The sequence below is a fragment of the Carlito syrichta genome, unplaced genomic scaffold (genome assembly GCF_000164805.1).
Source record: "Carlito syrichta isolate Samal-C Ts95f unplaced genomic scaffold, Tarsius_syrichta-2.0.1 Scaffold288891, whole genome shotgun sequence".
In the NCBI taxonomy this organism is placed as follows: domain Eukaryota; kingdom Metazoa; phylum Chordata; class Mammalia; order Primates; family Tarsiidae; genus Carlito; species Carlito syrichta.
In genome coordinates, this window is record NW_007232987.1 from 159,801 (window position 1) to 178,826 (window position 19,026).

The window sequence follows — 19,026 nt, forward strand, 5'->3', positions numbered from 1 at the left end:
GAGACCTTCCCCACAAGTACAGAGAAAGCCACTGAAGTGGCCTAACTCCTATGAAAAGTAATCATTCCTCAGTTTGGACTCCTGATCACTATAGGATTGGATAATGGACTGGCATTTGTAGCCGTGGTAGTACAATTAATAACAAGAGGACTGCAAATCAAATGGAAGATCCATACAGCCTATAGGCCACAACGTTTGGGAAAGGTGCAACAAATGAACCAGACCTTAAAATCACAACTAAGTAAACTAGGTCAAGAAACTCATTTAGGCTGGGTTCAGTTTCTGCCAATAGTCCTTCTAAGGGTAAGGTCTAGCCCCACAAACAAAGAGGTTTCTCACCTTTGAAGTCCTTTATGGGTGGCCAACCCCTCTTATTAAGGGCATACAGGAACACTTAAAGGAGTTAGGAAATCCTACTCTAAAACAACAAATGCAAGGTTCAGCCTTAAATGTCATCCATTAACAAGTCAGAGAATGGCTACCAATTAGTTTAACCACTGATGCCCATTCTTTTAAGGTGATATGGTATGGGTAAAAGAATGGAATATACAGCTTCTAAAACCCCTCTGGAGAGGCTCATTTACTGACCTTTTGTCTACTCCAACTGCAGTCAAAGTAGCTGAAATAGTTCCCTGGATCCATTTCAGCAGCGTTAAGCCTGCCTCCCAGGACTGGGAGTGCACCTCAAATCCATCGGCTCCCCTTAAGCTGACCCTCTGGAAAGTCACGGAGGCCGACGGAAAACCTGAAACAGATTCCCCAAGCCCTGCTCTAGCCACTCTGGGGCTGGCTAGTCTATGCACGACTGAAGTTTGAGGATCCATCAGCCTTGCTTCAACCACACACCAGACCCTGGCTGATCTACACATGGCAGAAGCTTGAGGATTCAACGGAATCAACACCTTACTGATAAGCCATTGTTTTGCTTTGTCAGATTTTGTATTTGCCAATTGCTATACTGTTTGTTGTTTTATTTGCTATAGGACTGACTTTATTTGCTATAGGACTGATAGAGTCGACCCCTAAAAATTGGACATGTTGGAAAAAGGTCTCAATAGCATTTCTTTCTTATAATAGGAAGCTTTCTTTGCTTTTATGTACTTCTGCCTAATTTGGATGTCTATTGCTTCCCCCACACACCCAGCATGTAAATGTATAGAAACTATTTGGCCAGATGTAAAAGTCTTCCATTGTTATTCATCCCAGCCAGAAGTTTATTATACTGACAAACATATCTGTACCCATAATGGCCAGCTGTACTTTACTGGATTATCAAAACAGAGTTACCAGTACACTAAAGCTGGTTTTATAGTTTGTAGCACCCTCGGAAACACAAATTGGGTTTGTTGGGATCTCACTCCTGCACCCAAAGCTGAGAAACTACTTAAAGAAGTTGTTCAATTTATAACTCCCCTGGCTACCCAACAGCCAAAGTTAACCCCCTTCCCTTTGCCATGGGAATTAGGCCAAAATCTGTTTATAAATTTGGCTAAAAACATAGCCCAACCACTTGGTGTCACCAATTGCTGGGTATGCATAGGAGCTCTAATGACTGAAAAATGACCTTGGAAAAGAACTAGTCTTGATGCATTCCAGCTCCTTCAATGGAACAATTCTGTAACTGTTCAAACAATCTACCCCCAAAATGGGTCATCTCCTCAAAAATAATTGGAAAAGACTGCTTAAGCAGAGTGGGCTCTGCTTATACTCAATGGGTAGGAGAAACTCCTTGCAAAAGAATATTATACTGGAATTCAACCCACTGAACCTGGTGGCCAACAAGGCCTGTTTGGTATTGGGCACCTGCTTGTGCAACTAAATCTTCCCAATGTACTATTGTCACCCTAACTATAAGTAACTGTACAGTACTATCCTCTGAACAAGATAACCCATTTCAAGGTATCCCTGTTATAAGTCAAAGCTGGACAAATCTGTCCTCTGTAAATCCAGACCTCTGGAAAGCCCCCAAAGGGCTGTTTTGGATATGTGGAAAGGTTACATATACCCAGGCTCCCAGTGCTATGGAAAGGCACATGTACCATAGGAATAATACAGCCAGGATTTTTCCTTCTGTCTAACCCAAAGTAAGATGAACTGGGCATCCCTCTTTATGAGAGCCTCAAAACATGGGATGCTCAATCTCTTGATCAAACTCTTAATATCAGAGGCACCCAGGTTTGGAAAGATGACAAATGGCCACCTCAGAAAATAATAAATACTTATGGCCCAGCCACATAGGCACAAGATGGAAGTTGGGGATACCGCATGCCTATATATATACTAAATTGCATTATCAGGCTACAAGCTGTCTTAGAAATTATAACTAACCAAACAGCCATGGCTTTTGAGCTTGCTGCTTAACAACAAGCCCAAATGTGCGCCGCCATTTATCAGAACTGCCTGGCTTTGAACTACCTGCTAGCAGAAGAAGGAGGTGTATGTGGTAAATGTAATAGCTCTGGTTGTTGTTTGCAAACAGATGATAATAGTAAAGATATAACTGATATAACCACCAATATTAGAAAGCTTGCCCATGTCCCAGTACAAAAATGGCATGGCATAAAAATTGGCAATTGGTTTGAAAACATGTTCTTAGGTCTGGGAGAATTTAAGTACATTATTGGATCTTTAATCCTATTGTTGGGATCCTGTCTTACCCTCCCTTGCATAGTCCCAATAATTATGAACTCCATCTCTAAGTTTGTGGAAACAGTTGTTGAACAAAAAACTGCAGCCCACATAATGTTAATGCACCAAATTGAAGATAATGCTCTTTAACCCATGAAGGGTTGAGCATCAAAGGGGGGAATGTGGCAGAGAGAGGCTAAAAACAGTCAAAATTATTCCTTTTTAAAAATCAACCTGCAAGTTCCAAACCTGCTAGACATGGACATGAGAAAACAACACAGCCAAAAGCCGCTTTCCTGCAAGTGCAAGATAGTAATTGATTCACAACCTTACCCACCCCCCATCCTCTCTTTGTGACATTATCAGTTTACAACCCCTGCTTGTCATGTATATCCTGGAAACAATTTGTTCTTTGAAAATCTCGTTTTGCTAAATACACCCTTGCAAATCCCAAAGAAAAATGTATAAGCATACAACCCGAATCCTCTCCCTTACCTAAACTAACATATAAAACCCCTATCCTCTTTCTCCGAGTTGCTCAGCCTTGGAGCATTAGCCCGCTGAGTCGTGCCGACGCCAATAAAATGCTACTTCCTGATAGCCTCAGTGTCACAGTCTCTCTGTTTTCCTGTAACAGAAGGCTAAAAGAACAAGAAATGAAGAATTTTTGATTCCTTGCCATGGGGTCACCCATAGTATGAAATGGCAACTGTGTGGCCATCAGTGATTGGAGATAAAAGTTATTCATGGGCTTTAAAATGACAAAATACAGCTCCCAGGGAACTGGCTCACTAAAGGCATAAGAAAATGCAACATAACATAAAAAAAGAGAAATATACAATCCCTTGGTTATTGCTACCTATAATAGCTAAAATGAAAGTAAGAGATGGGCCAACTATAAATTCTGGCTAGACTGAATTACAGCTTCTAGTTTCAGGACCCAACTGAAGGAATGAGAAAAAATGGTAAAGATCAAGGTACAACCACTGGCCTCAGAGCCATTTGCAAAGGAAACAGTTTTGCTGAAACAATTCATGAAAAGGACTTGCATGATTCCCAAGAGAATGAGGATAGACAGAGGGGAGTGTCTAGGGATTCATCCAAACCAGCAGAAAATCTTTAAACAGTTATTAAGAAATGGTGTGAAATAAGCAAAGATTGATGGGGGGGGGGAAGGAGAAGGAGAAAGGGGAAAGTCAAGGGATTCATCCTAGCAAGGGAGACATCTTTAAGAAATTAAGGAAATAAAGAAAATGTTGGTGGGGTCAAAATACAGAAGATGTGTGAACCAATGGAAGTCCCTGTTAGTGTCCCAACATTTAAGGGTTCTAAAGAAATCTGCTTTATTCGTCCTAGTTTGGAAGAATTTGGAAAGTGAAAGGCAAAGATGGCAACAAGAAACCTGACCTTCAATCACCTGGAGCAATGGTCTCCCAACTTAGTCAAGATAAACACAGGGGAAGGGCCAGGTTCTTTGGCTTATCTCTGAGCTGGGGACCCAAAGCCTTATACACATGAATGGGCAAAATGGTCAGTGGGTGGAGAAGAGAAGATTCTAGGGCACCGTGACACAAGAGTGTGATGTACTTTGGTACCACCTATTGGTGAAGCCCTAAACAGAACAATCAAATCAATCAAAAGAACACAGAAGGAACAAGGTTGATAGGATTAAGGTGAATGTTTGAATGAAAATTGGAGTGTTGGCCGGACATGGTGGCTCAGCCTGTAATCCCAGCACTTTGGGAGGCCGAGGTGAGTGGACAGCCTGAGCCCACGGGTTCAAGACCTGCCTGGGCAACTTGACGAGACCTCACCTCTACAATAAATCAAAAATTAGCTGGGCGTGGTAGCGCGCACCTGTAATTCCAACTACTTGGAAGGCTGAGCCGGAAGGATCGCTGGAGCTCAGCAGGTCGAGGCTGCGGTGGCCGGGAGCAGCCACTGCACTCCAGTCTGGGCAACAGAGTGAGACTCCAACTCAAAAAAACAACAAAAAAAGAAAATTGAAGTGTTTTAACAGGCATTATGTGAAGACGCTGTGTCTCCTTTATCTGAATGTTTTATAGAAATAGATATGATGTATGACCAGGGACACTTTATCTAGTACTGTAAAACCAAAAACTGAATCCTAATGGGAGCCACAACTAGATTGAAAGGATATAGAAATACAACAGCTAAAGGGATTAAAGTGAAAGTTTGGATGAAAAGTAAACAAGATTTATGTTAAGTAGTTGTGTCTCGTTTAGATTACGCTGTGCCTGACTGAGGAGTGTTTTCCCTATCAGTGATATAAAACAGAGGGCATGTAAATCCACCCTTCAAGCAATATTAAGTAGGCATGCAAAATGGGAACCAATAAGATAACCCAAACTCACACAGGTCTCTAATATTAGATAATACAGAATAGAATGTGGAGTACTGGTATGGACAAATTCTGTCTACAATAACCCTGGGTAGATCATAGACTGGAATGTATGGCAAAAGCCTGTGAGCGCCTTTCAGTGACAACTACCAAGACTTTGGACTACAGAATTTCCATTTGAGGGGCAATTACTAGCTGACTGACATTAACTAAAACTGCTCTTATGATTGAAGGATATAAAATAATCTTGAAATCTAAAGTGCCCACAACATCTTGGGTAATATTGCAGAAAGACCCTAGGGAGGGCAACACCCAGCAGAGTTCCACAATGCAATGGAAATGGATTGAGCAAGGACACACTACTAGGAGAACGCAAAAAGGTACACAGTGTATTCATGAGCAGGGACTCTTCCCCTAAGACTGACTTTGAACACACTCGAGGAGCTGCCAGTCGCGACACTTGCACAGACAGTGGCTTATATACAGCTCTCAACTGGCCAACAGATAGCTGCTTGTTTTGTGGGTGGCAGTTCTAATGTGAACATAAAACATTTGGTTTGTAAGGTTATCACTCTGGTAAAGAAGATAAAGACAAATCAGCTTGGTGGGCTGCATTGTATGCTGTTTGCTCTGATATTTGAGTTTGCACTAACTCCTGGGTAATGGCTTGGTCCTATGGTCAGGCAGAAGGGCAACGGAAAGCTGGCCTGTTAAAGGGATGCCCATATAGGGCACAGCCCCATGGAAATCACGATGGGAATTTGAGGAGTGCATTAAAGTAGGACATGTCAATCCTATCAGAAGACTTCGTCTGCCAAGTTCAAAAGATGACTAGAATTGATAAGCAAATACCTCAGGGTGCCTGCTTGAGGTGGTCACTTGGGTGGCCACCAGGGGCTGCCACAATGCAGAGATGAACTAAATCTAGAAATATTCCTCTCATACACTCTGAGGCACAATATACCAGTAAGAACTGTTCTGCCCACCAAAGTAAGACTACAGGTGGCTGTGGGGCAGATTCCCCTGGAGGAAAGTCCTACACATAGGTGGCAAGTTGTAGCCCCTGGAGGGCTACAAATGCATCCTGACAGGAATAGATACTGACTCTGGACTGGGTTTTGCTTATCTAGTGGTAGATGCAAATGTTCAGGGTACCATAAAAGAACCAGGAGAGATGATACTGCATTGATGTGGACCACCCAGTCAAATTTCTTTAGACTAATACTTTACACCCCATAATGTCCAACAATGGGATAAACAAGATCCTCCTGAGTAATGGCTTGCTAAAGAATTAGAAAGGACAACTAAAATAGTGCTTGTCTAAAACAGGGGGAAGCATGGAGGAGGGCTGGCTTACATGCCTGCATGAGTGTGGGCCCACTCGACATGAGAGGAACTCAGGGAGTATCTGCACTACATAGAGTCCTCTGCCTTTTGGGAGGATCTCAGGAAGAAGGGGGAGGGGGAGGAAGAATGCTGGCATGGCAAACAAACTTTTCTTTCTTCTTCATATCACCCCCATTTTCTTTTTTCTACCTGACACAGTGGTCCCAGGATCAGGGCTGCAACGGCAAAAACCTGAAGAAGAGATGATTCCTAAGTAAGAAACTGTAACTACACTTTTATCTTTTTTGAGTTAGAATCTCACTCTGTCACTCAGGTGGAGTACAGTAGCATGCTCATGGTCACCACAGACCTGACCTACTGGGCTCAGGTGATCCTTCCACTTCAGTCTTCCAAGTAGCTGGAACTACGGGTGTGCACTACCCCACCCAGATAATTATTTGATTTATTGTAGAGACAGGTCTCTCCAAGTTGCCCAGGCTGGTCTTGAACTCCTGGGCTCAGGCAATCCTCTCGCTTTGGCCTCCCAAAGTGCTGGAATTACAGGTTTGAGCCACCACACCTGGCTGTTACTATACTTTTAAACCTTCATGTCAGAATTCTTAAGAGCCTGATGGGATGGGTTGTGCTTCCACTTCATCTGGAAAATTTGGGGTTAATGGTGAATGCAGCTTTATTGCCCAGTAACAGAAGTAGCCCATTAGTTCTATACAAGTGGAAAGGAGAAATATTAGCTGAGAGTAAAGGAATGAATAAATGGGTTATACAATGATGAAATCTAATATCACATAAATGCTTCAAAAGAGGCTTAGAGCAAGAGAATGATTTTGTTTCTTAGCTCAATTATAGCAGATGCATGAAGGGGGAAACCATATATATTGTTGAGACCTCTAGTGCTTCTGAAACCTGACAAAATTGAATAGAATCCTGCAAACTTCAGTGGCTTCAATTTTCAATTTGGTCACAGAACATGATGGATTGGACTAATTATTAAAGACTAATGGAACTCTAGTAATGTGCCAGTGTCTTTTGACTCTTATTTTTTGATATAGTATAATACTAGCATTGTTGGTAAGAATAGAATACTGCTATTTATGGTCAAATGTATTGGAAATTGAATTAAAAGTCTTCTATCTCAAGCCCATACTGACTCTTCCAAACATTAGGACTATTCATATTGGTATTGTCAACAGGAATGATTCTTTTGCTATACGAGATCTATGGTCAAAGACCAGAGAGTGATCTGTGGTATAATAAATAAATAATTCATCAAGTTTTTGTTCTAGGATCCTGGCAGGTAGCTTCAAAATCCTTTAAGTTCTTTGTTATCCTAAAAAGGTGACTCTGGCGGCCCCTTAGATAGCTTTGAGATAGAAACTGGTCACCAGGAAGACCAAGTACAAGACAAGATAGTTAAGCATTTTCAGACTCTCACCCCCATTCCCAACCTTTCAAGATGGGAGGGGAGCTGAAGACTGAGTGCAATCACATGGCCAATGATTTAATTAATCATATAATAAAACCCCAAAAGTCTCTGGATACCAAAGCTCAAAACTAGGTGGATCTTCCTGGTTAAGCACGTTGATGTGCCAGGAGGGTGACGTGCCCTCATTCCATGAGGAGACAGCACAGAAATTCCTTGTCCTCACCCCATGTCTGTCCTTTATAATAAAATTATAATCATAAATGTAATGCTTCCGTGAGTTCTGTGAATCATTCCAGCAAATTATTGAACCTGAGGGGTTCATGGGGCCTCAAAATTTTTAGCCAGTTGATCAGAAATGCAAATTCCCTGAGAACTGCCCTGAAACTTTATCCAGCATCTCAAGTGAAGTCGGTCTTGTTAAGGTCTTTGTCCTTATCTTTTCAAGTTCCACTAACTCAGTAGTCAGTGTCAGAAGTGAATTGCAGTACATCCAGTTAGGGTGGAAAAAGATGAACTACCAACAACTGAGATTCTCCATAAGTCATCAATATGGTCTTATAAATTCATGGTCTTGCTGTAAAATATTTAACTCAAAGTTCCAGAATACTGGAATGGCTTGTCACAGAACTATGGAGCAGTCTTAAAGAACCTATATTTGTCAGAAACAATTGCTTTGGGAGTTCAGCCTGTTCCCAGTCTAAGGACTTTCCTGGACTCTTTGGGAGGCTTTCAGAACAGTCCACACCAGGTCTCTATTAAGATAAAAGGATATATAAATATGATGCAGTCTGTAAGCTAATTTTTTTAAGTGAATAATTATTATTTTAGCATTACTTCTAACGTGTTTTACTTTCTGAGGACTATTTAGCAATAATTTCTCTGACAGTTTAGCTCCAATATTAAAATGGGGCACATATTTCAAGATTAAATATTTTCCATAGATAATCAAGAGTTAATATTAAGACAGGCAGAACATATACCTGGGCCAACAGATATATGAAAAGGTGCTCAATGTCACTAATTAACAAGGAAATCTCAAAACCACAATGAGATCACCTCACACTTGCTAGAATGGCATTTATTTTAAAAAGACAGGTGTTGGTGAGAATGTGGAGGAGCTGGTCTATTGCTGATGGGAAAAGTATGAAGATTTCTCAAAAAATTAAAAATAGTAGTACTGGCTGGGTGCAGAAGCTCACACCTGTAATCCCAGCACTTTGGGAGGCTGAGGTGGGAGGATAATTTGAGGCTGGGAGTTTGAGACCAGTCTGGGCAGCATAGTGAGATCTTATCTCTACAAAAAAATAAAAATAAAAATTAGCTGGGTGTGGTGGCATATGCCTGTAGTTTCAGCTACTCAGGAGGCTGAGGTGGGAGGATCTCCTGAGCCCAGGATGTCAAGACTGCAGTGAGTCATGATTGTACCACTGTACACCACAGCCTGGGTAACAATATGATCTAGCAATCCCATGTCTGGGTGCGTATCTGAAAGACTTGAAATCAGGATCCTGAAGACAGATTATTCAATACCCCCTCCAAAAAAGGAAATCTTGCAATGCAACGACATAGATGAACTTGAAGGTCATTATGCTAAGTGAAATAAGCTATTCACAGAAGGACAAATACCATATGATTCCACCTATATGAGATATATGATAATAGTCAAATTTATAGAGGCAAAAAGCAAAACTGTGGTTGCCAGAGGTAGGGGCAAGGGGGAAGACGGGAGTTTGTAATCAAGGGGCATAAAGATTCAGTCATGCAAGATGAATGCATTCTGGCAATCTGCTGTTCAACACTGTGTCTATATTGTATTGCATACTGTTAACAATATTGCATTCTACACCAAAAAGTCTGTAAAGAAGGCAGATCTCATGTGGTGTTCTTTTTGCAGTTAAATAAGTTTCAGTCATAATAAGTTGCCTGGAAGCCACAAAACAGATACGAATATGCATTAAGATAATGTAAATATTTCAAAACTCACTGTATTAAAATACATTTTTCGTTAACTTTTGATGTAACAGCTCCATTTCTTTCATGTTTATTTCCACTCTTCCTTATAATAGCACTGTTCTCACCACATGCACTCTGATTTCAGGTGAAGGAGTGTCTAGTGTCCATCCCCCTCCACTCACCACATTTCTTTTTACCTGCACATTGCCTTCTACCTGCCTGCTTTTCTCCAAGGTCTTATTCCATCAACCATCCCCACTTCTCCTGAACCTGTACCCATTTCTTTTCCTCTTGTTCACTCTCAGCATACAAATACTTGAATCACCTTCATTGAAAAAAAAATCACTATTAATTTTTTGCCTCTCTTTAATTCTAAACTTCCTGAAACAATAGTTATTCAAGTGTTGACAACTCCTACCCACTCTTCAATCTAGTACAATTTGTTGTTCAATCTTACTACATTGTTGTTCAAAGGCTTTTGCCTGGGTCACCAATGACCCACGTGTTGCCAAATCAAAAAGACTATTTTTAGTCCTCATTCTGAGAGTCTATTTTTGGTATTGACCTCCTGGCAGCATAGATGCTCCTGACTATCCTCTCTGTCTTGGAACTCTTAAGTGGACAACACATAAATACACAGAAATGGAAACATTTTTGTCTCTCATTTATCATTCTCCTTTGTGAGCTCCTCCCTATCTGGTAACACTTGTTCCTAAAGTTTTATTCTTCGTTGCCTTTTCACCACAAATACTTTCTCTAATCATCTACTTTGATGACATCAGTTATTATCTAATAATGATAACTCATAGTTCTTTATTTGTGATCCCAACCTTTCTCTGAAGTGCTGAAGTAAGTAAAGTTATGAAAATTATAGGAGATACTGTATTGAAGAAGCCTGAACAAATGCTGCCTCTGTCCCTTTCTCTGTTTCACCAAGGCTTCTCTTCGATACAAACACAAAGTGGTATTGGTAGCTGTTATTCACTCTTTAAAAAATTGTTGGGCAAACAAGAAGGATTGTTAGAGTGTATTGGTGATTCTCTAAGTAATTCTCAAATTACTCCATCCCAAAGAGAGCAATTTTATACGACAGCATATGAATGGAGTTACAAAAAATGAAAAGACAGAAGTGTCATGAACACAGCGAACAAGTCAATGATTTATACAGACCATAAAAATGCTAAAATGTGTATAGCATGTTTAATTCCAGAGGATTACACTTTTAGTACATTGACAATTAGCTTTTATTGTCAATAGTATATTAAGTTGGAGGTCACCGTCTATCTTCACAGAGGAAATAATGTAACATTTAGTTATGTTCTAAGATCGTCAATTACAAAAAAAAATGAAAAAGAAAAATACTATAATAGAATGTTTAAGTAGAGAAACCAAAACTTAAAACTTTTGGCTTTCTTTGAAAAAAATGCTTTGGTCTTAGCTGAACCCAATTATTTTCATGGCTATATGCACTAAAATCTTAAAATAATAATAATAAAAAAGCCCTATCATCCTTTTGCTGCCTACACATATTCTAAAAAGCTGGGGTATATGCATGAACTCATCTACTTTTTCCACAGCTGTGAGTATACTTGAACTATAGGAAGCTGGATTTGTTTTTCAGTGTTAACATATTATAGAAACCGGCAGAATGAACAGCTAAGGAGCTGGGAGCTAAAAGAGTTGCTTTTAAACTTATGTAACTGCTACCCAACTTTCACTCCCACACACCCAGACATTTGTTTCAAATAATCACTCACACTAATATAATATGTCTGTGCAAAGTGGATGGGGAGAAGAAGGAATGCAAAAGCAGTAGCTCCAGTACTTACTCAGTCACCCAAAGAGGTATTCAAATCCAGCCAAGATCTATTTATTGACCACCTACTATAATACAGAGTACCGTGCTTGACACAAGACTCCTGCCTATAAAGGAGCTCCCAAATTAGAAGGGAGCCAGTGATATTAGATGGCCCCTTTTTACAGGTTATTTTAGCATGCATTTCTAGCCATCAATGACTACTAATTTCTCTAAAAAGAAACAGGAAAATATTTTCCCTAATTTTATTTAAGTTCTTTTTTCAAAAAATTTATTTTAAATATGTGGGGTACAATTCAGGATTAGGTATACAAATGTTTATTATGCAGAAACTTCTGTTGATGAGTGTGACTCCCCTCCCCTGGCAGTTTCCCACTACTGCCAATCCCGCCCCTGTCCCACCCCCCACTCCTCAGCAATTTTCTACTACTGCCAATACCTTTCTTAAAATATTATGACAGTTGTTCAAGGTCTGCTTATGAGTGAGAACATGTGATACTTGGTTCTTTGTTTCTGTGATAGATGACTCAGTATTATAGACTCTAAGTCCATCCAAGTTGCTGTGAAATCCATAATTTTGTCCTTCTTTATGGCTGCATAATATTCCATTGTGTATATGTACCACACTTTAAAAATCCAGTCCTCTTTTGATGGGCAGCATCGTTGGTTCTATGTTTTTGCTATTGTGAACAATGCTGTGTGTGCATAGGTATCTTTTTCATAGAGTGAAAACACGTGTGCATAGGTATCTTTTTCATAGAGTGATTTGAATTCCTCTGGATATATTGCCAGTAGGGGGATTGTGGGATCATATGGGAGGTCAATTTTTAGATCTTTTAGGAGTCACCACACTGTTTTCCACAGAGGATGTACTAGTTTACATTTCCATCAACAGTGTAGAAGTATTCCCTTTTCGCCGCATCCTATCTGGCATCTGTTGTTTTTTGAGTTATTGCTGATGGCCATCCTAACTGGAGTTAGGTGGTATCTCGGTGTGGTTTTAATTTGCATTTCTTTGATGACTAGTGAGGTTGAGGATTTTTTCATGTATCTGTCGGCTGCTTGTATGTCTTCTTTTGAAAGGTGTCTATTCATCTCTTTGACCCTCTTTGTAATGGGACTGTTTGTTATTTTTTCTTTTTGATACATTTGAGTTTCTTGTAGATCCTAGATGTTAGGCCTTTGTCAGATACACATTTGGCAAAATTTTTTTTCTAGTCTGTGAGCTGTTTCCCTGCTGTCTTTATGGTTTCTTTGGCTTTGCAGAAGCTTGTCAGTTTGATAAGGTTCAACTTGCCTATCTTATCTCTTATGGCATGGGCACTTGGGGTTTTAATCAGGAATTGATTGCCAGTTCCAATTTCCATAAGAGTATCTCCTGCATTTTCTAAGGTTCTTATAGTTTGAGGTTTTATGTTTAGGTCTTTGATTCATTTAGAGTTGATTTTTATGTATGGTGATAGGTAGGGGCCTTGTTTTAATCTTCTGCATGTAGTCAGTCAGTTTTCCCAGCACCATTTACTGAATAGGTTCTGTTTTCCCCAATGGTTGATGGGGGAGGCTTTGTCAAAGATGAGTTGGTTTAGAAATTGAGGTTTTGCTTCTGGAATCTCTATCCTGTTCCATTGGTCTATATACCTGTTCTTGTACCAATACCAGGCTGTTTTGATTGCTGTAGCTTTATAACAAAACTTAAAGTCTCGGAGCATGATGTCTCCCATTTTGTTTTTTGGCTGAGAACTGTTTTAGCTATTCGGTGGTTGTTTATGTTTTCATATGAATTCCTGTATTGTTTTCAGGTCTGAGAAGAATGCTGCTGGTAATTTAACAGGTATTGTGTTAAATCTGTAGATTGTCTTTGGGTAGGATGGACATCTTAACAATGTTGATTCTTCCAATCCATGAGCATGGAATATTTTTCCATTTGATTGTGTCATCTTTGATTTCTTTGAGCAGTGTTTTGTTAGTTTTTGCTGTAAAGGTCTTTGACTTCTCTGGTTAGGAAGATGCCTAGCTATTTCATTTTTTGTGTGGCTATTGTGAATGGGATTGTGCTTTTTATTTGGGTTTCTGTTTGTTTATTGTTGATGTATAGGAATGCAACTGGTTTTTGCATTTTTTTTAATACTCTGAGACTTTGCCAAAGTCCTTTATCAGTGCAAGGAGGTTTTTGACAGATTCTCTTGGATTTTCGAGGTATAGAATCATGTCATCTGCAAAGAAGGATAACTTAACTTCTTCTTTTCCTATTTGAATTCTCCTGTTTTCCTTCTCTTGTCTGATTGCTCTAGCTAGGACTTCCAATACTATGTTGAACAGGAGGGGTGAGAGTGGCCATCCTTATCTTGTTCCAGATTTCAGGGAAAATGGTTCACACACATGAATCAACCCAAAAATCAAAAGAAAGAAAACAAACAGCAGCAACAACAACAAATTCCATAAGAACCTCATGACAGGGATAAACTCTCACAACTCAATAACTAGCCTGAATGAGAATGGACTAAATGCACCACTGAAAAGACACAGTGTGGCAAAATGGATAAAATATCATGAGGCAACAATATATAGTCTCCAGGAGACTCAGCTCATCAGAAAGGGCACTCACAGACTTAAAGAGGATGGGAAACAAAATTTCAGGCAAATAGAACATAAAAGAAAGCAGGAGTCGCGATCTTAATATCAGACAAAATACTCTTCAAGCTACCAAAAATTTAAAAAGATACAGAAGGTCACTATAATGATAAAACGTTCAATCCACCAACAAGAAATATCCACCCTAAACTTATTTAAGCTCTATAAAAATTTTATTTTAGTGTTTTTGAGTTTGTGTTTATAGCAAAACAGAATTATATAATTATCTTATTTAACAATCAAAATTTATGTAAGTAAAACATGTTTATTGGCATACAAATTCATATTTCTAGAAATGTTCATAATTTTTCTAGTTTTAAAATTCTATGAATTATCAAAGGATTAAAAAATAATGAAATATGTTTTGGATGTGAATTAACTACAGAAAAATTCAGAATAAGGTATATTCAGTTAGAAACACCATACAGGCATGCTTTGCTTAATGATGGAGAAATGGTCTGAGAAATAAGTCATTAGGCAATTTTTCATTGTGTGAATATCACTTATACAAACCCATATAGCATAACTACACACCTAGGCTGTATGGTGTAGTCTATTGCTCCTAGGTTACAAACCTGTACAGCAAGTTACTATACTGAATACTGTAGGCAATTGTAATACAATGCTAAGCATTTATGCATGTAAACATATCTAAGCAAATCATACTTCAGAGGTAACAGATATTTTTCAGCGCAATTATAATCTTATGGGACCATCATTGTATATGCAGTCTGTTAACTGAAATGTTGTTATGTTTTGTATTACTGTATTTTATTAAAGCTTTTATCTAAAATGTGTGGTGTTGAGTAAGAAAAGTAGAGAAAATTCATAGTGATCAAAGGGATTTTCAATCTTAAATTTAGTGAAGATAGAAATCTGGCTTCCCAACTATTAATATTAGCAATTATACAGTAATCTTAATTCTGTCTGCTATCTGAATACTATTTTTTATCTCATTCTCTTTTCTTCTTTTTTAGCCAGAAAGGAAGACCTTTAAAAACAAAACAATTACCGGTCATTGCTAGACCACCCCCACCATTGCCTTGCTATACTCTGGTGTAGCCATGTACTCACTGAGCTATGGCTGTTGATATGCTTCCTGGCTTTGGTTCCCCTCCCCTACCTTGGGGAGGTGAATCTCCTCTTTCTCGCTCTCTAATTTACTTTCTAAATAAACTACATTTTCTAATCTAAATAAACAAACAAACAAACAATTACCAAAGGTCCTCTCTCAGAGTGGCCTAAGGTATAAAGAGATATCTGTTTATAGAGTTCTGTTTCCTAGCTGTATGAGAGGTGCTACTGTCTGAAAGTGCTGAACATTAAAAAGTAGGGCAGTTTTCTAGTTCCTAAATTAGGTCTTCCATGGTGTGAACTAACAAAATTAACACTCAAGTCTTATTTTTGGTAACAGTAATATACAATGTTTCACATTATGTATTAACAGAGAGAAACAATTATCTAACATTTACTATTTTTCACTATGCTTTAGGGATCACTCACTCTTGGTTTTCCTCTTACTCCACTGGCTCCTCCTCCTCTTACCCATCCCTAAATATTGATGTGCTCAGTCTTTGGTCTTCTTCTCTGTCTATACCCACTTCCCAGGTGATTTCATGAGCTTAAGCACTGACATGTTTATCAATGACTCACACATTTATATCTCTAGTCCCAACTGCTCTTCTGAGACCTAAACTTGTTTATCCTATTGTTTACTCTCATCCCTGCTTGAATGTCTAAAAAGCGTTTACACATACCATAGCCAGAATGGACTCTTGATTTGCAAACTCTTCCAAATGTCCACCCTTCCCCGTCTTCCACCTCATTCACCTAGGATTATATGTTCCTCTTTTTCATACATGCCCATATCCTTACCATGACCCAGTCTTTATCAGATCTGGCTCCTGCCTATCTCTATGTCCCCGCTCCTACCACTACACCTGGCTCTTGTTGGCTCAGTCACATGACCTTCTGGAGTTTCTTTACATGCCAATCACTCCTACCTCAGAATCCTTGCACTTGATTGTCCAACAGTCATACTTCTGCCCCATCTAGACCACTCACTGTTCCTTCATTCTGCATTAGTTTTCTTCATAGCATGTATTGTTATCTGACAATTTATTATATATATGTGTTTATTTATTTTTATTTACTAGATTATCTATCTTGTTCACTATATCCTAAACTTCTAGAAAAGTGCTTGGTACATAGTAAGCACTCAATAATATTTGCTGGATATAAATGAATCTGTGATACAGCAATGCCTTAATTTCATTGTACTATGGAATTCTAAAACACCTGACATACTTACATTTACTTATTAATACTAGTGTAGCCTAGATTTTTAAATAGAACATTTAGGTTAGTCACACATTTTACTTCATTAACTTAAAATATCAATTTAAAAAATATATAAATAAGATAAATATTACAATAAAGTGCAATATTTACTATGTTATCAAATGAAAAAGGGGAATATTAAAAAAGATTTTAAAAATTAAAATTAATATACATTCTAGGACCACAATCTTGAATTCAAACTCTATATCAATAGCTATTAAACATATAAGGATTTATTCCTTACCACTGACCTTTGATGTGGCAATATTTGTTCCATTAATTGGATATAGTATAACAACTGTAATTCTTCAGTTAATTCACATTTTTAAAACAAATTAGGAAGCTCATAATTCCTTTATATAAAGTTAACATGTTAATAGAGAAGAAAATGAAAGCTAATTTATGGAAATTTTATAGTGTTAACAAATTTTATGAAAATTTGACTTAGAAAATTATAAAAATATACTTACTTTTTTCATCAGCTTTGTCTCTTATTGCTATGGTGTCATTACTCAGAGACACAGTCTGTGCATTCAGAATATCTGTTCTCATTCCAGGAAATTTTGGAGAAGAAATAAAGCGCCCTTCATAAGAATACAAATAGATGCCACCACCATCTACAAGAAGAAAATGTCTAAAAAATAAAGAATAAAAATAAATTCTCAAAGAGAAGTACACATTTTTTTTTGTTTTTATATTAGAGGATAGTTTATCCTTTGGAAAAATATAAATCTTACAATTAAAATAAGTATATAGGTACATAAAGAATATAATATTTTAAAAAATTGAAACTCAACAGTGGTTGGTTTTTTTCTCAATTTTTATTTTTTGATGAAGGTAAGGTAAAAAAATAAAAATGTCCATAATTACCACCCTATATATCAAAATCCTGACTTCTTTTACATTTTACCCACAATTCATTTCCTTTCCTAAAGCAGAATCTCTATATAAAGGTAATCAACAATCTAATAATTTACAATTCAGTGATTTTAATGCCAGGGGCTATTGTTTCATGAAATAATATTAATATATATTTCCTAACTTAAGATTATGCTAAAGATAATTAAAGATTAAGTACTGGTTAAAGTCTAAAGCAGTGAAAATGACTAAAAAGTTAACATAATGGCCAGTATTTATTAAAATAAGAGGCTTCTGACCTTAAAATCATATGGTGATCATCAGTATATAATCATATCTAAAAACAGATATTTTTTTGCAGCAGGGTCAGGTTCATTTGCTATGTTACTGCTACATTTAAAGCATAGGGCTCTGTGCTGTTAATTTTTTATTAACCCAAAACATGCATATTTTATGATTATTATATTATTCCTTTGAACAACTGATGAATATCATGAAAAATAATTAGAACAATACAGAAAAAACAAAAGACTTCTTGAGATCCCACTTCCACACACAAAAAAACTGTGGCAACAAAATATGGATATACCATAACTTTACTTAACAAACTCACTCCTAATGAACATTCATTTTATTTTAAATTATTTACTGTTTTAAAGAGTGCCTGCCTATATTGTATATACATCTCAGTATGTCTACCCTACTTATTTCCTTAGTACAACTTCTAGAAATGCAATTACTGGATTTAAGAGTATACATTTTTAAAATTTTAATATATATTGTTAAACTGCCCTTTGAAAGGTTATATTGATTTACATGCATTCTACAGATATATTACTATGCATATTTCCTCAATGCTCAAGACATTATTATTTGTAAAAGTCTTATGTTGGACTTCTTCATATCCTTGATTCAGAACTGTTTCCAGATTCAGAAATTGTTAATTTTTTTTGCTGTTATGGAAACAAAAAGGAAATAAATACCAAGATAATGAAAAATAAGTATCTAATGAATATCAACTATACACACAATTAAATTAATACTTGAGGATTGGTAGGTAGTTTCTTTAATTGAAGGGTTTGGTCCTTACATGGTTTATGATCATACACCTTAGTTTATGAAAACAACATCTGTTAATCTTGACAGAGTGACTCTTATTTTTTTCGTTGTCTCAGTACTAAAATCACTTTCTTTTCCAAATAAGATACTATAGCTTTTAACCTATTTGTGAGTAAATATCCTGTTCCAAAGGACAAAGTCTCTAATTGTATAAATAACATCAGTGATAGAAAAAACTAAAATATTATTTAATTATCTACTTATTTATGCCATTAACATTTGCCTTTATTAAGAGAACAGTCAATAAATACATTTGTAAATAATGTAGAAATAGGTTGGGTGCAGTGGCTCAAGCCTGTAATCCCAGCACTTTGGGAGGCCGAGGTAAGGGGATTGCCTGAGCCCATGGGTTTGAGAACAACCTGGACAACTTGGCGGGATAGCATCTCTACAATAAACTAAAAAATTAGGTGTAGTGCATGGCTGTAGTTCTGGCTACTTGGAAGGCTGGAGCAGAAGGATCGCCTGAGCCCAGCAGGTTGATGCTGGGGTGGCCATGAGCATGCCACTGCACTCCAGCCTGGGTGACAGAGTGAGACTTCAATTCAA

At 37.7% G+C, this 19,026-nt stretch overlaps 1 protein-coding gene across 2 annotated transcripts in view; it reads right to left on the reverse strand.

Annotated features, from left to right (window-relative positions):
- Positions 1 to 19,026, reverse strand: part of IFT80 (intraflagellar transport 80) — a 168,376-nt gene that overhangs the window by 31,228 nt on the left and 118,122 nt on the right. For both annotated transcript variants that reach the window (XM_008053944.2, XM_008053943.2), the window contains exon 10: positions 16,971 to 17,134. In XM_008053944.2, the coding sequence (XP_008052135.1) occupies positions 16,971 to 17,134 (164 nt within the window). The remainder of the gene's footprint in view (positions 1 to 16,970; positions 17,135 to 19,026) is intronic.